Source organism: Dipodomys ordii, unplaced genomic scaffold, assembly GCF_000151885.1.
Source record: "Dipodomys ordii isolate 6190 unplaced genomic scaffold, Dord_2.0 Scaffold46, whole genome shotgun sequence".
Classification (NCBI taxonomy): domain Eukaryota; kingdom Metazoa; phylum Chordata; class Mammalia; order Rodentia; family Heteromyidae; genus Dipodomys; species Dipodomys ordii.
Window position 1 is genome coordinate 11,919,656 of NW_012267262.1, and position 17,133 is coordinate 11,936,788.

The 17,133-nt window shown below is 40.0% G+C and overlaps 2 protein-coding genes across 2 annotated transcripts in view; both read left to right on the forward strand.

The window, feature by feature from the left end:
• The window catches only part of Caprin1 (cell cycle associated protein 1), a 44,832-nt gene extending 35,729 nt beyond the window's left edge, over positions 1 to 9,103 (forward strand). The window contains exons 15-18 of the mRNA XM_013019557.1: positions 3,233 to 3,427; positions 5,151 to 5,251; positions 5,628 to 5,691; positions 7,205 to 9,103. Of these exons, the coding sequence (XP_012875011.1) occupies positions 3,233 to 3,427; positions 5,151 to 5,251; positions 5,628 to 5,691; positions 7,205 to 7,269 (425 nt within the window). The 3' untranslated portion in view covers positions 7,270 to 9,103. The remainder of the gene's footprint in view (positions 1 to 3,232; positions 3,428 to 5,150; positions 5,252 to 5,627; positions 5,692 to 7,204) is intronic.
• A 4,675-nt stretch (positions 9,104 to 13,778) lies between these two features.
• The window catches only part of Nat10 (N-acetyltransferase 10 (GCN5-related)), a 37,910-nt gene continuing 34,555 nt past the window's right edge, over positions 13,779 to 17,133 (forward strand). Inside the window, exon 1 of the mRNA XM_013019636.1 lies at positions 13,779 to 13,941. The gene's annotated coding sequence lies outside the window, so the exon portion shown is untranslated. The remainder of the gene's footprint in view (positions 13,942 to 17,133) is intronic.

Genomic DNA, 17,133 nt, shown 5'->3' on the forward strand with positions numbered 1-17,133 from the left:
TAGCGCTCTACCACTAGAGCCACTGGGCCACTTCCTGGTACTTCACCTTGTACTCAAGCGCTGGGTGTTGTCCTTTCACTTTTCCACTCAAGGCTACTGCTCTGCCACTTGAGCCACAGCTTCAACTCTTGCCTTTTGCAGTTTAATTGGAGAGAAATAATCTGGCTTTGAACTCTGATCTTTAAATCTCAGCCAGTTTTACATAGCTAGGATTATAGTCATGAGTCACCAGGCTGTTTGCAATTAACCTTTTAACTTTAATAAACTCCAACTTTTTTGGGAGGGGGTAAAGGGGGAGGCATTCCTGGGGTTTGAACTCAGTGGTCCCTGAGCTTCTTTCGCTTAAGGCTAATGCCCTATACTTGAGCCACAGTGTCATTTCTGGCTTTTTCTGTTTATGTGGTATCAAGGAATTGAACCCAGAGCTTCATGCATGCTAGGCATACGACTAAGTCACATTCCTAGCCCGGGTCCAACTTTATTATTATGATGATGTAGTTGTACAAAAGGGTTACAAAGCTGTATAATTTATAATTTTAATTGCTCATTGTTTGTAACCTGGTAGCATGGTACTTGGCAATAGGTCAGTTAGAAAGCAATTAGGAGTTGCTTTGATACTTATTGTGCTAATTTCTGCTTCACTTTGTGAACTGGATTGAAGTAAAGTCCTTTTTGGCCATTCATTATCGCAATAATGCAGGTAGAGATTTCTGAAATTTGTAATATTTCAAATACTTCTTTTAGTTTCCTTTATGTCTGGGTAATTTCTAGGAATACAATTGGAATTGCACAACAAAGTAGCCAATCCTTTTAGAAGACGAGTTGATGCTTTCTTTTTTTTAATAATGGGCTGTCAGTTGTAGAGCTTGAACCCTCAGCCTTGAGCTACAGTGCTACTTCCAGTGTTAATGTTCTTGATCTCCTGAATTTTTTTTTTTTTTTTGACACGTGTGGTTCTGGGGTTTGCTCTTCCAACCATGCCCCTAACACTTTTTGGTTTAGTTACTTTTCTAATATGGTCTCACTTTTTGCCTGGACTTGCCTTGGACTGTGATTATAAGTTTGTAACACAATGCTTGGCTTGTTCTTTGACATGGAGTCTTCCTTCGCTGTCTTTTTGTCAGTGGTTGGCATCTTCTCCAAAGTAGCTGAAATGACAGGTATCAGCCACTGTACCATACTTGGTCACAGTCCTTTTTTTTTTTTTTTTGGGTCAGTTGTGGGCCTTAAACTCTGGGCTTCGGTGCTGTCCCTGCTCTCTTCAGCTCAAGGCTAGCGCTCTACCACTTGAGCCTCAGTGCCACTTCCGGTTTTCTAGCTGGAGATAAGAGTCTCATGGACTTTCCTGCCTAGGCTGGCTTTGAACCATGATCCTCAAATCTCAGCCTCCTGAATAGCTAGGATTACAGGTGTGAGCCACTGGGCCCACTGCAGTACTTTCATATTGGTATTCAAATATCACCTCAGACACCTATCTCCACTCTTCAAATGCAGCTGAGGTTTTTGTTGACTCATTTATCTTTATCATCTCATTAGAATAAGGTTGTATACAGGTACCACTGTATTACAAGATTCATTGTGTGGGAACCTGCCTGGCGTGTTGTAAGCATTGTTTATTTAAAGATATTTTGGATTGGTTTGATGTGAGTGCGTTACATTTGATATTTGATATTAGTAATAAAATTATTGGTTAAAAAGGAATTTAATGTCACCTATTGCAAACATTTAGGAGGTTGAGACATGAAGACATTGAATTCAAGGTTATTGATTAACCTGGGTTATGTAGTGGGACCTTGTAACTCCCTTTGAAGGAAAGGAAAAACAGAAAATTTTCAGTTCTTGCCAGGTGGCTGTGGCTCATGCCTGTAATCCTAGTTACTTTAGGAGGCTTAGAGCTGAGGATTGTGGATTGAAGTCAGATGGGGCAGGAAAGTTGTAAGACTTGGCAGGAGGGATTGATTGTGGGTCTTGAACTCCAGGCCCTGGGTGTTGTCCCTGAACTCTTTTGCTCAAGGCTAGTTTTCTACCACTTTGAACCACACTGACACTTCTGGTTTTCTGGTCTTTCTTGCTGCTGTCTTTCAACCACATTCCTCAGATCTCAGCCTCCTGAGATCTGAGTTATTGATGTCCAGCCTTGTGAGACAATTTTACGTATCAAAAATATGAAAGATTATGGAAAATAATATGAGTAGTGAAGCTTATTTATTAACTTGGCAAAGTCATAACATTTCCTCTTTGTAGGAATTCATTATTTTATACTGTACAATGTGTGAAAACCGAGAATATATTAGAAATTCCTTGTGGGTATAAGATATTTAAATAAAAATTAAAAATTGTATAAATATTTTTTTTTTTTTGTCGGTCGTGGGGCTTGAACTCTGGGCCTGGGCGCTGTCCCTCAGCTCTTCAGCTCAAGGCGAGCGCTCTACCACTTGGGCCACAGCGCCACTTCCGGTTTTTTTTTCTTTTTGCTTATGTGGTGCTGAGGAATCGAACCCAGGGCCTCGAGCATGCAAGGCAAGCACTCTACCACTGAGCCACCTTCCCAGCCCCAATGTAGTCTTTTTTTAACCCCCAAAAGTCGGATATTTGGACAGGCTAACCACTTGCTAGGTTTTTTTAAGTCACTGTTTTCATAGGGACTCACTTTTCAGAAGGTAATAGTATATAGCGCGTACAGTATATAATAGTATGCATAATTTAGTTGGAGGGTAACATTGTGTATTCTACTTTAGAAGGTTTGGAAATTTTGTATCCATTTCCTCTGCCCCCAACCCTCCAGCTTAATCTCTGGGTGGGAAAGAGACAGTGATATCATTTATGTTCAATTTTCCTCATTAATCTGGAAATTAAAAAAAAATTAAACTTAGCTGGGTGCTGGTGGCTCACACCTGTAATCCTAACTACTCAGGAGGATGAGATGAGATCTGAGGGTTGCGGTTCAAAGCCAGCCCAGGCAGGAAAAGCTTCGGAACTCTTACCTCCAATAAAAACCACCAGAAAACCGGAAGTGGCGCTGTGGCTCAAGTGGTAGAGCACTAACGTTGAGCTGAAGAGCTGAGGGACAGCGCTCAGGCCCAAGTTCAAGCACCACAACAGACAAAATAAAAACACAAAACCCCCAACACTTTAAGGGACTATAAAATGTAAAAATTGTTGCTTAAACCTGAAAGCATGTAGGAGAACAAATGGTAATGGGACTGTATAATATTTGTGTTCCTTATTGTAGTAGTTGGCACTTACCACGGTTCCCAGGACCAGTCCCATCCAGTGACGGGCAACCACCAGCAGCCTCCTCAACAGAACACTGGATTTCCTCGGGGCAGTCAGCCTTATTACAATAGTCGTGGTGTGTCTCGTGGAGGTTCCCGTGGTGCTAGAGGCTTGATGAATGGATACCGGGGACCTACCAATGGGTTCAGAGGTAAAAGCAATGAGATGCAAGTTGTAATGAACTTTTAGGATTGTTTTTTTGGCCAGACCTGGGGCTTAAACTCAGGGCCTGACCACTGTCCCTGATCTTTATGCTCAAGGCTAGCTAACACTCTATGAGTTGAGCCACCTTGCGACTTCTGGCCTTTTTTGTTTATTTGGTACTGAGGAATCAACCAGGGCTACATGCATGCTAAGCAAGTACTCTACCACTGAGCCACATTCCTAGCCCTGAACTTGTAGGTTGTTTTTTGGTTTGTAAAACATGTCGTATAGTTTTCAGGAGAGATGTATCTTTGAATTAGCCTCTTAGGTTCAACTTTTAACATTTATGTATTATTCATTATTAATTTTATTTTCAGAATTGTGATTTAAACTCATTATTTGCAGCCTTTTTGTTTGGCTGACACTATCACTTGAGTTATGCTTAAACTTCTACTAAGTATATTTTAAATGTAGCTAATGAAATGCTATACAGAATTTTTTTGTTGTTTGTTTGTGGCTGGCACTATCACTTGAGTTATGTTTAAATGCAGTTAATGAAATGTTGTACAGAAGTTTTTTGTTACTTGTTTTGCCAAATGTAGAAGTTTTTTCTTTGTTAGTTTTGTTTTTGGTGCTGGTACTGGATGGAGTTTGAAGTCAGGTGCTTAGTATCCTACCACTGAGTCATGGTTCCAACCCACTTTGCTCTGGTTATTTTTTAGATCAGGTCATTTTTTTTCCTGGCTGGCCTAGAGATTTATTTTCTTGTTTTTCCTCCCACACCTGAGATGACAGTTTGTTAATGCAGCCTTTTCTGTTGAGATGGAGGCTTCCCTATGAGCTTTTTTTGCCTGGAATAGCCTGGAACCATAGTCCCTTTCCCATCTCAGCCCTAGTGCATAGCTGACTGGTACGTGCCACTTCACTTTCCCATCTCAGCCCTAGTGCATAGCTGACTGGTACATGCCACTTCACTTTCCCATCTCAGCCCTAGTGCATAGCTGACTGGTACATGCCACTTCACTTTGCTATTGAAATGGGTTGAAATATGGGTCTTGTAGACTTTTTTTTTTTTTTGGCCTGGGTCTACTTTCAACATTAGTCTTCCTGATTAGCTTTGATATTACCAGTGATTACAGGCATGAGCCCTCATACCTGGCTAATAGGGATAATTGTTTTCTAGATATTACCAAGTCTTAGGGAGATTTCCTTGTCTTTGTGTATATTCATGGCTGTGTAAAAATTTCATTGCTTTTGGCAGTTTAGGTGTTTGAACTTGGGGGACCAGTGCTCAATTGCTAAGCCATGTTTACTATTTTTGCCCCAGCATTTTTTTCATATTGGTTATTTGCTTGATAGGGTCTTGCTTTTTCTGTGGGTATGTTCCTGTACTATAATGTGCCTATTCTAGGTTACCGTAGTAGATGGATTGATGGGTCTCATACCCAGTTTTTAAAAATTCAGATGGTGCCTCATGGACTTTTGCCTAGGCTTGCCTCAAATTATGATTCTCCCAATTTAAGTCTTCCAAGTAGCTACTTAGAAGTGTGAGCAGTGGGTACCTGCCTGAAATTTTTATCTTCTAAGGCAGTTAGTACTTTAAATTAGATCTATTAGATAGTTAGAAATTAGTTTGAATAAGTAGCATGCTTATAGTTATGGCATTCTTTTTCATTAATAAGGTAAAAAATTAATAAGGAAAAAATTATTTTTCTTGTCCTAAATTTTAGGAGGATATGATGGTTACCGCCCTTCATTCTCTAACACTCCAAACAGTGGTTACACACAGTCTCAGTTCAGTGCTCCCCGAGACTACTCTGGCTACCAGCGGGTAGGTAAATACGGTGTGGGACTCAATAACTAAGGAATTTGGGGGGTAGTTATTTGATATCTGAAGCATTTTGTTATAGAAAAAAAGCTGGCCTTCTGCATTTCTTTTCACTTCATCTAGAAAAGTCACTTAATAAAAGTCTTTTAAAAAAAGGAATCAAGAGGCCTATGTCAGTATAATAGAAATATAGTACTTACACAATAGCTTTTAGCTATGATAGTATTTTGTAAATATTAGACTGTAAAACTGAAAGGTAGATGGGCAAGCATTTTTTAAATGACACTTTCTGATTGATACTGTTTATTTATATTCTTGTAAATAAAATATGCATATGAAAAATTTAGTTTTTCTTAATACTAACTAGCTTGTCTTTTAGGATGGATATCAGCAGAATTTCAAGCGAGGCTCTGGGCAGAGTGGACCACGGGGAGCCCCACGAGGTAATATTTTGTGGTGGTGATCCTAGCTCCTAAGTGGAGCTTCTGTTCTGGCCTTGGAAGAGCTGTTCATAGTCTGCATGTAGGTTACATGTTAGGAATATGTTGATCTTTTTCAGACTTGTTGCTAGGGATTAAATGAAATGCTGTTTCTAAAACTTAATCTTGAATCCAAATTTTAATTTTTGAACGACTTTCCCTGTTAATATACAAACTGTCTTAAGAACAAGAACATTTTCTCTTCCTCAGAAAAAGTGTTTTTCCAACTGGAAATTATTTTTTCAGGTCTTAACACCTGCTAAATGTTTTTAGGAAGTACTTATTGAAACATTTTTGTAAGACATTTTTGGAGTGAGAGTAAACATTTATATAAATTTATTATCTTTTCATTTTTGAAACATGCATATTGCATATTATATTTTAGGACCAGAAACCCTTTAATGGCCAGATAAGCCATAATTTCATATAGAGAACCATTTAGAAGTAGTAGAACTAATGAAAATCTGAATACATTTTGGAACACCATTAGTAATCTTTAAGTACCAAATTATTTTTGATTGTCAAGTAACATCCCCAATTCTTACTAACTTGTTTGTCTATACTTAAATATTGCAAGATGAGTTGTTTTGTTTTTGTTATTAGAGAAAATCACTTCCAATTTTGGCAAGAAGTTAACCTGTTTAACAGTTATAAAGCTAGCATTTCATGTAATCTAAAGTTCTAAATGGTTCTCTGATTGGAAGGTTAAAAAATAGGTTTTATCTAGTTTTTGGCCATAACATGTATAAAATGTATATTAAGGACAAATTAAAAAGTACTTTGAGTGCTAGTAGTAATTGGCCAGCAAAAGGTGTGTTTTTTTCCACATGGATCACTTGGGAATTACTGACTTGAAGTATCAGAGGTCTTTGCATGTGAATGTGGGTTATGTTCTTTCCCACCTTGTAGCATATTCTATGAAAATTGAGTTAACTGATAGCTAAAAATCTGTTTTGACAGCATGTAAAAAACAATTTGTGTTATAAGTCATTATACAATTTTGAATGTTATGTAGTAGTTTCTTTTTAACAGTTTAGGTAATAAGGTCTGTTTTCCTTCTGGTGCTTTTATTAATTTTGATAGTATGATGTTAATACTGAAATGTAAGCTAGAGTGTACATTAGAATGTAAGCTCCATGAGAGCAGGTAACTTGTCTGTCTTTACTGCTGTATCTATTCCCAACGCCTGATGACAGTGCCTAGCACATAGTAGGCACTCAATAAATACTTGTTGAATGAATGAGTACTGGTGGAATACTCCATTAGCTCTACTCTTTTTTTAGCTAGAGAACTTGAGCAAATATGCGCATGACAACTTCCAGGACAGGTGAAACTTGAACACTGAAGAATTGACCTCTTAAACCTAATAATGTGGTGACAAGCTGCCTACATGCTTCTTGACTTCAGATGAAAATCTGCTTGAAGGCAAAACAAATAATATTTGAAAGAAAAATCAAATGCCATTTTTGTCTTCTAGGTCGTGGAGGGCCCCCAAGACCCAACAGAGGGATGCCGCAAATGAACACTCAGCAAGTGAATTAATCTGATTCACAGGATTATGTTTAATCGCCAAAAACACACTGGCCAGTGTACCATAACATGTTACCAGAAGAGTTATTATCTATTTGTTCTCCCTTTCAGGAAACTTATTGTAAAGGGACTGTTTTCATCCCATAAAGACAGGACTACAATTGTCAGCTTTATATTACCTGGATATGGAAGGAAACTATTTTTACTCTGCATGTTCTGTCCTAAGCGTCATCTTGAGCCTTGCACATGATATTCAGATTCCTCACCCTTGCTTAGGAGTAAAGCAGTATACTTTAGGGGATAATAATATCTCCATAGTTATTTGAAGTGGCTTGAAAAAGAGTAACTTCGGCTTTTGACATTGGGTAAAATATACAAATTAGCCCCAGAGTTATTCAGTGGTAATTGAAAAAACTAGGACATTTTCCTTGAAAGGAAGATGGAGGGAGTGGAGTGTGGTTTGGCAGAAGAACTGCATTTCACAGTATTTCCATTTAAATTGGAGCACAGAATGTTTAGATGCATACCAAATTATGCATGGGTCCTTAATCACACATGTAAAGCTGGCTATTAGCTTTGACACAGCACTGTTCATCTGGCCAAACGACTGTGATTAAAAACACATGTAAGTTGCTTAACAGCTGATACTATATAAAACAGCCAGAATGTAAATTAGGCTTTGATTGGCACCTTTTGAAAAATATGCAACAAATAATGGGATATAATCTGGACAGGCTGCTTATATATTTAATGTGAAGTATTTAGATACCTTTTGAACTATTAACAGTTTCTTTGAGACTTTCATAAGGATTGGTACTATATATACATATATATATATATCTATATAGATATGTCTATCTGTATAGATCATTCCTTATGATGTGTATCGTCATCACTAATCCTTGAATCTTTGTTGTATTGTCACCTAAATTGGTTCAGGTACTGATGAAAATCTTTAATGGATAATCATAACATCTTTTGGTCACATTTTTTCCCCTGCAGCTTGAGAGTTCTTTAAAGAAAAAGATAAAAATGCCTGCTGCTACCACCCATTTAAATTGCTATCTTTTGAAAAGCACCAGTATGTGTTTTAGATTGATTTCCCTGTTTTAGGGAAATGACAGTCAATAACTTCAGTTCTCATGGTAATAAAACAAATAAAACGTGTTTATAAAAGTTGTATTTTGAAACACTGGAGTTCAACAGCTAGCAGCTTATGTGATTCACCCCACTCATTGCTAGTGTCACAAATTTTAATGGTTATCTCCAGCAGCTGTATTATACACACTTACCTTTTGTCTAATTGAACTTTAATTGAATTCTCCTTGTCTCATGGAGGCATTTATGTGAGAGTGGTAATTCTTCCTCTTAGATGCATAGGGAGAGTCTTGAGTTTGATAGAGATGGAGAGTTTAGTAGTGGCTTAGTCATATGTACTGTGTTGGAATTTGTGCTAGCAGTTTGAGCACTAGATCTGTGTGCCTAAGAACTTAATGCTGCTTGTTGTTTCGTTCCACTTTGACTTTATGGAGAATTACGCCCACCTATTAAGCAAAGGCTACTAAGTTAATGGTATTTTCTGTGCAGAAATTAAATTTTATTTTTAGCCTTTAGCTAAGGAATTTTTCCAATAGGTATTCAATTCCTTAAAGACAAAACAGTTATTCTCAAACATTCATCATTAGAGAACTGGAGGTTTTTTAATTTTTATTTTTGCTGGTTTTGTAACCTACTAAAATGGATAGGCTGTTGAACATTCCACATTCAAAAGTTTTGTAGGGTGGTGGGTAATGGGGGAATCTTCGATGTTTATTTTAAAATAAATAAAAGTAAGTTCTTGACTTTTCATGTGTGGTTGTGGTACATCATATTGGAAGGGTTATCTCTTTATTTTTGCAAATGAGTATTTCTCTTGCTAGCACCTCACCTTGCGTGCTTTATATGACATCTACCTGGGATGTACCACAACCATATGTTAGCTGCATTTTATTTTAGGTGGGTAAAATATTCACAGTTCATTGGCTAATTCCTAAAATGTTCAATCTTACATAAAACTAAATTTGCTGTCTAGAATATTCTTGTCATTTGAAAATCAAAAAGTAAGTGAGTTTCATCCGTATTTAGTACTCAGAGATAGGATAAGGGAAAATACCTTCTGCAGTTCAAATTTCTGTGCAATAGTACAGATGTGAATGTCTGAAGTGTTCATAGTTTTGTTTCTAAAGTTTTTTCAAAACATCCAAGGAGAAAGGGGCATTCTGTCATGACAACTTAAATGTAAACCTTTTATTTATTAGCATTTCAGACCATATTTCTGAAACAAATGCTGCATCGATTGGGGAGAGAACTTTTTTTGAAGTTCCATTATGATTTGAATCTTAGCATTCAGTATACTCTGTATGTAAAAGCTTGTCTTAGTTACAAAGACTATTGGGTCAAATGCATATTTTTAGGAGAATTGCAATGAAATGGTTGTCACAGATTTGTCTTGGTATAGAAAGCCTACATATAAAATACTTTTGCATTTACACAATTACCAGTCATCTCACTGGAATACTGAAACTTGTTTTTCAAAGTTTTAGTAAAGGTTGAAGTTATCAATTACCTTGATTAGGGGTAGTTTCACTTCTACGTCCTAAATACTCCCCAAAAATATACAAGTGTTTTCCCTCCTTAATCAGTGTGTCTTGATGTTAGAACAAATGCCCTTTCAATATTTCAAGGCAATTAACTTAATAGTTGTTTCCTTATATATACAACTTTAGTTGGGAGACTCCATTTGAAATAGAAATGAGACTATGTGCAGAAGGTAGTAGAAGCAGCTTTTTAACATGTCATAGGCAATTGATTTTGTTCCATTGTAATTATAGTGATTTAGCTAATGAAGGAAAATTGGATGCACGTAAGCACTGAGCTCATACCCTTCCCCTTTTGTTTTTACTTTTTTAGGTTTTAATTTTTATTTTTGTTGGACATGGGGCTTGAACTCTGGGCCTTGGTGGTGTCCCTGAGTTTTTGTGCTCAAGGTGAGCGCTCTACCACTTTGAACCACTGCACTATTTCCGATTTTCTGGTGGTTAATTGGAGATAAGTGTCTCAGACTTTCCTACCTGTGCTGGGTGGAACTTCAGTCCTCAGATTCCTGAGTACTAGGATTACAGGCATGAACCATCCATTCTGATTTTTTTTTTTTTTGGGTCGTTGGTCGTTGGTCATAGGGCTTGAACTCTGGGCCTGGGCGCCTTCCCTCAGCTCTTCAGCTCAAGGCAAACGCTCTATCACTTGAGCTACAGTGCCACTTCAGGTTTTCTGGTGGTTTATTGGAGATAGGAGTCTCATGGTCTCTCCTGCCCCGGCTGGCTTTGAACCGCGATCCTCAGATCTCAGCCTCCTGAGTAGCTAGGATTACAGGCGTGAGCCACCAGCGCCCGGCATCCATTCTGACTTTTAAGCTCTTGAATCTGCACCTCACTGAGTTTGTTTTAGACATTTAATTTTGTTGACTGAGGCACACTTCAAATCATTGTCCTCAAACTTGAGTTACCCTTTTATGGAATTACTGATGAGACAAAAAGTAGAAAAATGTAGTTTCATTTAAATTCTATATAGATTATGAAAAAGACAAGTGAATGTTTTAACAATTCCATAATAGGAAAACTTCTAATTGTCTTTGAGCAAAGTCACCTTTAGTTTCACATACATACTTTACTGAAGAAATGCTCTTCTCCCTCCTCCCACTTCCTTGCTGGTACTGGAGTTTGAATTCAGGGCCTTTCACTCTCAGCTTAGCTTTTATGTTCTAGGCTGGTGCTCTACCACTTGAGCCACAGTTCCATTTCCAAAGAAATGTTCTGAGAGAGAGAGAGACCTGGTGGTGCTTTCATCTTCTGAGAATCCTAGACTACTAACTTCTGTCTGTCTCTGCTATTACGAATACCCTACTTCAAACATTTCTGAAATCTAGTTTCATGTAGTATCTTGGATCCTACAGTGTAGGCTGTGAGAGACTAGCAGTTTGTCCCTGAACTCTTTAAGGCCGTAATTTAGTGTATTATTTAGTATGCATTTTCCTTTTTTTTTTTTGCCCCGGTTCTGGGGCTTACACTCAGCCTGGGCACTTCCTGAGATTTTTTTTTTTCTCTACCAATTGAACCACAGCCCACATCTGGCCTTTGAGTAGTTTATTAAAGTCTCACAGACTTTGCTTCCTGGGCTAGCTTCCAACTTTTATCCTCACATTTCAGCTTCCTGAGTTTCTGTGATTACACGCATGAGCCAACTGCCCTTGGCACTAAGGATATTCTTATTTGTATTAGCTTTCTGTAAATGATGCATTTCAACTAGACTTGACTACTTGAGCTAAGGCTTCATTCAACATAACTATCTTGTGAAATGCTGGCCATTCCATGATGAGAAACCACCATGGTTTCTGCTTCAGTTGAGCTGTTTGTAGTTATACAGTGTGATGACCCCAAAGTAGTAAATGGCAGTGAAGGCACATGGTCGATGATACAAGACTATATCCTATTAATGTCAGGAAAGACTAGTTGAAGTGTAACCTACATGAATAACTTGGAGGAAAGTTTATTTTGAGCCAACCTCTACTGACTGAAGGCTGGTTGAAGTGCAAAGAATATTAGTGGTTAAGAGGCTGGAGAAAGGGATAGGAGGCAATATGAACAATTTCATAGTTAAATTTTATGTTCAGTTTTGGAAACAGTTTTTAAGCTGTATGAACATGGACATGGGGTTAGTGGGTCACTTAGTAAAACTGATACTTTACAAAACAATGGCTGGGTTCTGGTGGCCCAAGCCTGTAGTCCTAGCTACTTAGGAGGCTGAGATCTGAGGATTGTGGGTCCAAGCCAGCCCAGGTAGGGAAGACTCATCTCCAATTAACTACTGAAAAGCTTTGGCTCAGGTGGTAGACTGTCTCAGGGATAGGGATAGGGCCCAGGCCTTTAGATCAAGACTAAGGGCTGGGATAAAAAGATACTTTCTGCAAGTGTTTAAAGCAAAGGTATTTTATTAAAGTAGCTTCCTGTTCGTGAAAGTTGCCAATTAAAATGTGGGATGGTAATGATGGATTCTACAGATTTTTTTTTTATTATCTCGTTGGCCTGTTCATTATCCTGTCCTGGTTCCTGGAAGCATGCTTTTCTGGCTGGATCTGTACTCATAATTTCCCCCAAATTATCCAATCCCTTGATTTAAAATAAGATCAGTATTATAGTTTCTCCGTGTTTTAAGCCCCAAAACACAAAATTTCAAACAACTAAACATGTAGGTTTTGACTGTCTCAAATGCTGAAACTTGACCTTAATTACTTGTTTGGAACCATTATCTCATTGCCCGGGGAAGTAGATTTATTACCACTATATTTGATTTCCTTTAGAACCATGTAATTCCTGAGCTATTCTGACACTTGTGACCACCACTACCACCATTCTAAAACAGTAACTAATAGTTGCACTCGCGTGTCCCAGAGCATATTTTAAGTAGTAGTCAGATTCAGTAGAGGGCACATTGGAATTTGTCATTTATTTGTTGCCCAACCTCCAGTTTTCTGTCACAACTAAAATTCTGTGGTTGACATTGCATAACAGTCTACAATCTGCTCGTTATCACTCAAATACTCTTCAAGGTTTATTCTACATTTAGCCTTGTGTTCCATCCAGTGTTGGCTAATTCAGAGGATTTACCTGCCCATCTCTGAAATAGTACTCGGGTACCTTATTTTTAATAGCATAGAGTTTTGAGCTTCAAAAATCTCTTGAGGGACAAGACCATGTTAATGTCTAGCCTTCCTGAACGGAATAGTGTGTAGCACATTGACATTTCGCTAAAAGAATAAACAAATGGTGAGTACTGAACTGGTTTATCTATATGGACAAGTAATTTCAAAGGTAAGAAACGTATTTGGTTCAGAACATTAATGTTTGTGGTACTCAAGAAGTACTTCAAGTAGTTGGATGTGCTTCTAGAAGGTGATCCACCCTCCCCAGCAGGAAAATAAACCGGTAGTGGTTTCCTTTGGGCAGAGGATTGGTAACTGAAACGAACTTCAGCACTCAGATCACATCCTAAGGGGACGTGCAAATGAGCACAATCACACAATGTGTGGACCGGCTACCGGAGTCCTGTTAGGTCTGTGGCTGGAGAGTCATGCGCGATGAATAAGTCAATACGCTCACATTAAAAGGGTCAAAAAAGCAGTCGTCGCCTACTCCACCCAGCAGTGGGAGCCCTGACGTGCTTACACTGGCCTGTTGGGGCTGTCTGCTGCTAGCCTTAGAACTGTGGTGGTTATAGAGGTACTGAGGCTGACACACTTGCCCGGGAAACAATGACATGGGGGGCCACGTGGCACAGCCAAAAGCCCGCGGGGATACGCGCAGCTGCGGTAGACGCTTAGACCATTCGGCTTCCGTCGTTGACGTCATCACACAGGGACAGCGCCCTGGAAGGTCCCACGGCGTGCTCGCCGAGCTTTTAGTGCGCGTGCGTGTCCGTTGCCTATCAGCGCCGGGGCGGAAGCCGCTCAACCCCGGGAGCGAGGCGGCCTCCGACAGCTAGGAGTCAGGCATTCGCTCGGGCAGTCCGCGGCGCCCTCCAGCTCTGGAAGGCGGGAGTCCACGTGCTTCCGTCTAGCCGCCAGCTGAAGCCCACCGGCCCGGGCAGCAGGTACGGGTGGCGGGAGGGCTGGGGACGCGTGCGAATCGGAGCAGGCCGGCCCGGGCCGTCGGCCTTCCCGCTCGCTGCTGCGCGGGTCGTGCGTTCCGGCGACGCGGACGCGGTGCGGCCGGGCCCCCACCCTGCGGGCCCTCGACCTGAGCGGAGGTGGGCAGCGAGTGGTGACGGCAGTGCCCCGCTGCGACACCGGGCTTCCAGCCCGCAGACCGTTCCGCTCTCAACTGCCCCTGCCCTTCGCGGACACTCTTCACGTACTCACTTGTGCCGCGTGTTCCAGTAGTTGCATTCAGGAGCGTATTTAGTTTGACAGCACACCCAACGATGCCTGGCACGCATGTGCTCTGCGAACATAGACACATGATTGGATTAAAAACAAGCGTGTTAGACGGGCGACGGTGGCTCGTGCCAATAATCCTCGCTATTCAGGAGGCTGAGATCTGAGGGTCGCGGTTCGAAGCCAGCCCAGGAAGACAAATCTGCGAGACTCATCTCCAATTAAGCACTTTTTTAGGTCGAGGTGGAGCTGTGGCTCACGTGGTTAAGCACTATCCTTGAGCCAAAGAAGCTTTCATAGCACCCAGGCCCTGAGTTCAGCCTCCTGTACTGACACACACAGAAAAAGAGCATATTTCCTTTCACCTCCTTCTTTAATCTCTCTCTCAAGTTCACATCCATCAGACCATCAGATCCCTTACTGTAGCTATTATTTTTACATTTAATTTTTACCCATTTGTAGCTCTTCATCTTCAATTCCTTCTTCAGGAAGAATGAAGGCTTGAAATGAAGGTGGTTGATTAGTATTTCTTGTAGGACTCCTACACTAAGTACAACAAAAAGTCCCAAATAGTAACTGATACTTATTTTTTTTTAATTTATTCCTTTTAAGTTGTATAAAGGGCTTTCAATTCCACAAGTCAGATTATGAGTGCAATTCATCTTGATTAATTTCTCCCTCCCATAGTTCTGGTTCCCCATTTTATCCTCCTCTCAAGTTACATGGTGGTGTTTGATTTTTGTGGGTTCTTTATGTGGCTACGTAGACCTACAAGCTGAGGTGTTTAGCAAAGGGGAAGAAACTCAAGCTTTGGAGTCACTTAAATTTAAGTGTGAATCCTGTCTCTGTCACTTTTCTGCTTTAGGATACTTGAATTCTTCATACTACTTGCCCCTGATAAACAGGGAGGTGTTGATTGTGATAAGTCTTTATAGTAAAATGTACTAATACAGTATCCATGCTTGGATTGGGAGGTTTTAATTAATGAACTTCATTTAATTAATGAACTTCATTTAATTAATGAACTTCAGAATGCAGAGGCCTAGAGTTTCTAAGTAGCATACCTGGTTATTTTTACAACATAATATCATGGGTATTTTTGTTGTTTTTTTTTGTGTGTGTGTGTGTGTATAATTGCAGCAAACTTTTTTGGTGGGGGAAGACAGTACTGGAGATTGAACATAGGCCTTTTACATGCTGGGCTACCACTGGGCTACATTTCAAATTCATATAATAACTTTAGAGGTCTCTTTGCACAAAGGCTTCCGTATGGTTTCTGTCACTCGAGGAAATGTTTCATCATAGAGGTAACATAATTTTTTTCCCTCAGATTGTATTAGTATGATAGGACTTTTAAATAAAAATAAAAGGCAAATGATCTACTGGTTGTAATTCCAGCTACTCAGGAGACAGAATCAGGAGGCTTATGATCCAAGGAGAATCTAGGCAAAAAGTTAGGGAGACCCCATCTCAGCATATGCATGGTGGTATATTCCTGTAATTTCAGCAGTGTGGGAAGTGTAGGTAGGAGGATGGTGATCAGAGTCTAGCCTGGACAACCTGTATGATCCTATCTAAAAAATAAGTAAAAAAGAGCTGGGAGGCATGACTCAAGTGGTAGAGCAGTTTTTAGCGAGTGCAAGGCCCTGAGTTCAGAACTTAGTTCCATGTTTTCCCCACAAAATGATAAAGAATTAATTACCATTCACAAGCAAATATATCTTGTTCTGTTGGCTGTCTTGCTATGCTAGCCTCTCATAAGCAATTATATTCATAGCTCCTTTTTTTCTTTTGTAGTTGTATTGTGAATGGAATCCAGAGCCTTGGTATGCTAGGCAAACACTCTACCACTTAACTGTGCTCCCACACCTTTTTAGATCCATATTGGTAGTTTGGGAGAATGCTCTAGAAATAGGGATATATTATATATTTTCTCTCTTTTTTTGGCAGTAAGAGATTTGAAATCAGGGCTTGGCTTGCCTGGCTGGTGCTCTACCATGTGAGCCACACTTACAGCCCAGCTTTTTGCTGCTTACTTTGTAGATGGAATTTTCTGCCCTAGCTAGTTAGAACTGTGCTCTTCAGGATTTCAGCCTCATAAGTAGCTAAGATTACAGGCATGAACCCCCCCCCCCCCATCCACACCTGGGCTGTTTTACCTTTTTAAACTTTTCATTCTAATTTTTCTTAAACTCCTTGACAGATGTACTTCTTTGCCAAGTTCTCATCTAAACCTGTTACCTGATTTCAAAACTAGCTGATGTTGCTGGGTTCAGTTGTTCACACCTGCAATCCAGCTATTTAGCAGTCAGAGATTGGGAGGATCATGGTTTGAAACCAGCCCAGGCAAACAGTTCAGAAGACCTCTATCTCAATCAGTAAGCTTGGTGCAGTGGCTCATGTGTCTCATCCCAAGTATGCTGAAAGCATGAATAGGAAGATGGAGATCTGGGCTGGCCTGGCATAAACATAGCTCAACCAAAAGGACTGGGGCACATTTATGTGGTAGGGCACCTAACAAGCTGAGGCCCTGGGTTGAAACCCTGGTCCATTGAAAACAAAGGGGCTGATGTTTTCCTTATGAAGCTGTGTGAGGGCAAAAATAATAGTTATAAATGTGCCTAGCACATTTCCTGTCCAGTAAGAGGCAGCCACCTCGTACTACTTCCCCAGAATCAGTGCTTGGTCCAGATACCTTCCTTTTCTTTTCTCTTTTCTTTCTCTCTTTCTTTTTTTTTTTTTTTTTGGGGTCAGTTGTGGGGCTTGAACTCTGGGCCTGGGCGCTGTCCCTCAGCTCTTCACCTCAAGGCGATTGCTCTACCACTTGAGCTATAGCGCCACTTCCGGTTTTCTGGTGGTTTATTGGAGATAGGAGTCTCACGGTCTCTCCTGCCCGGGCTGGCTTTGAA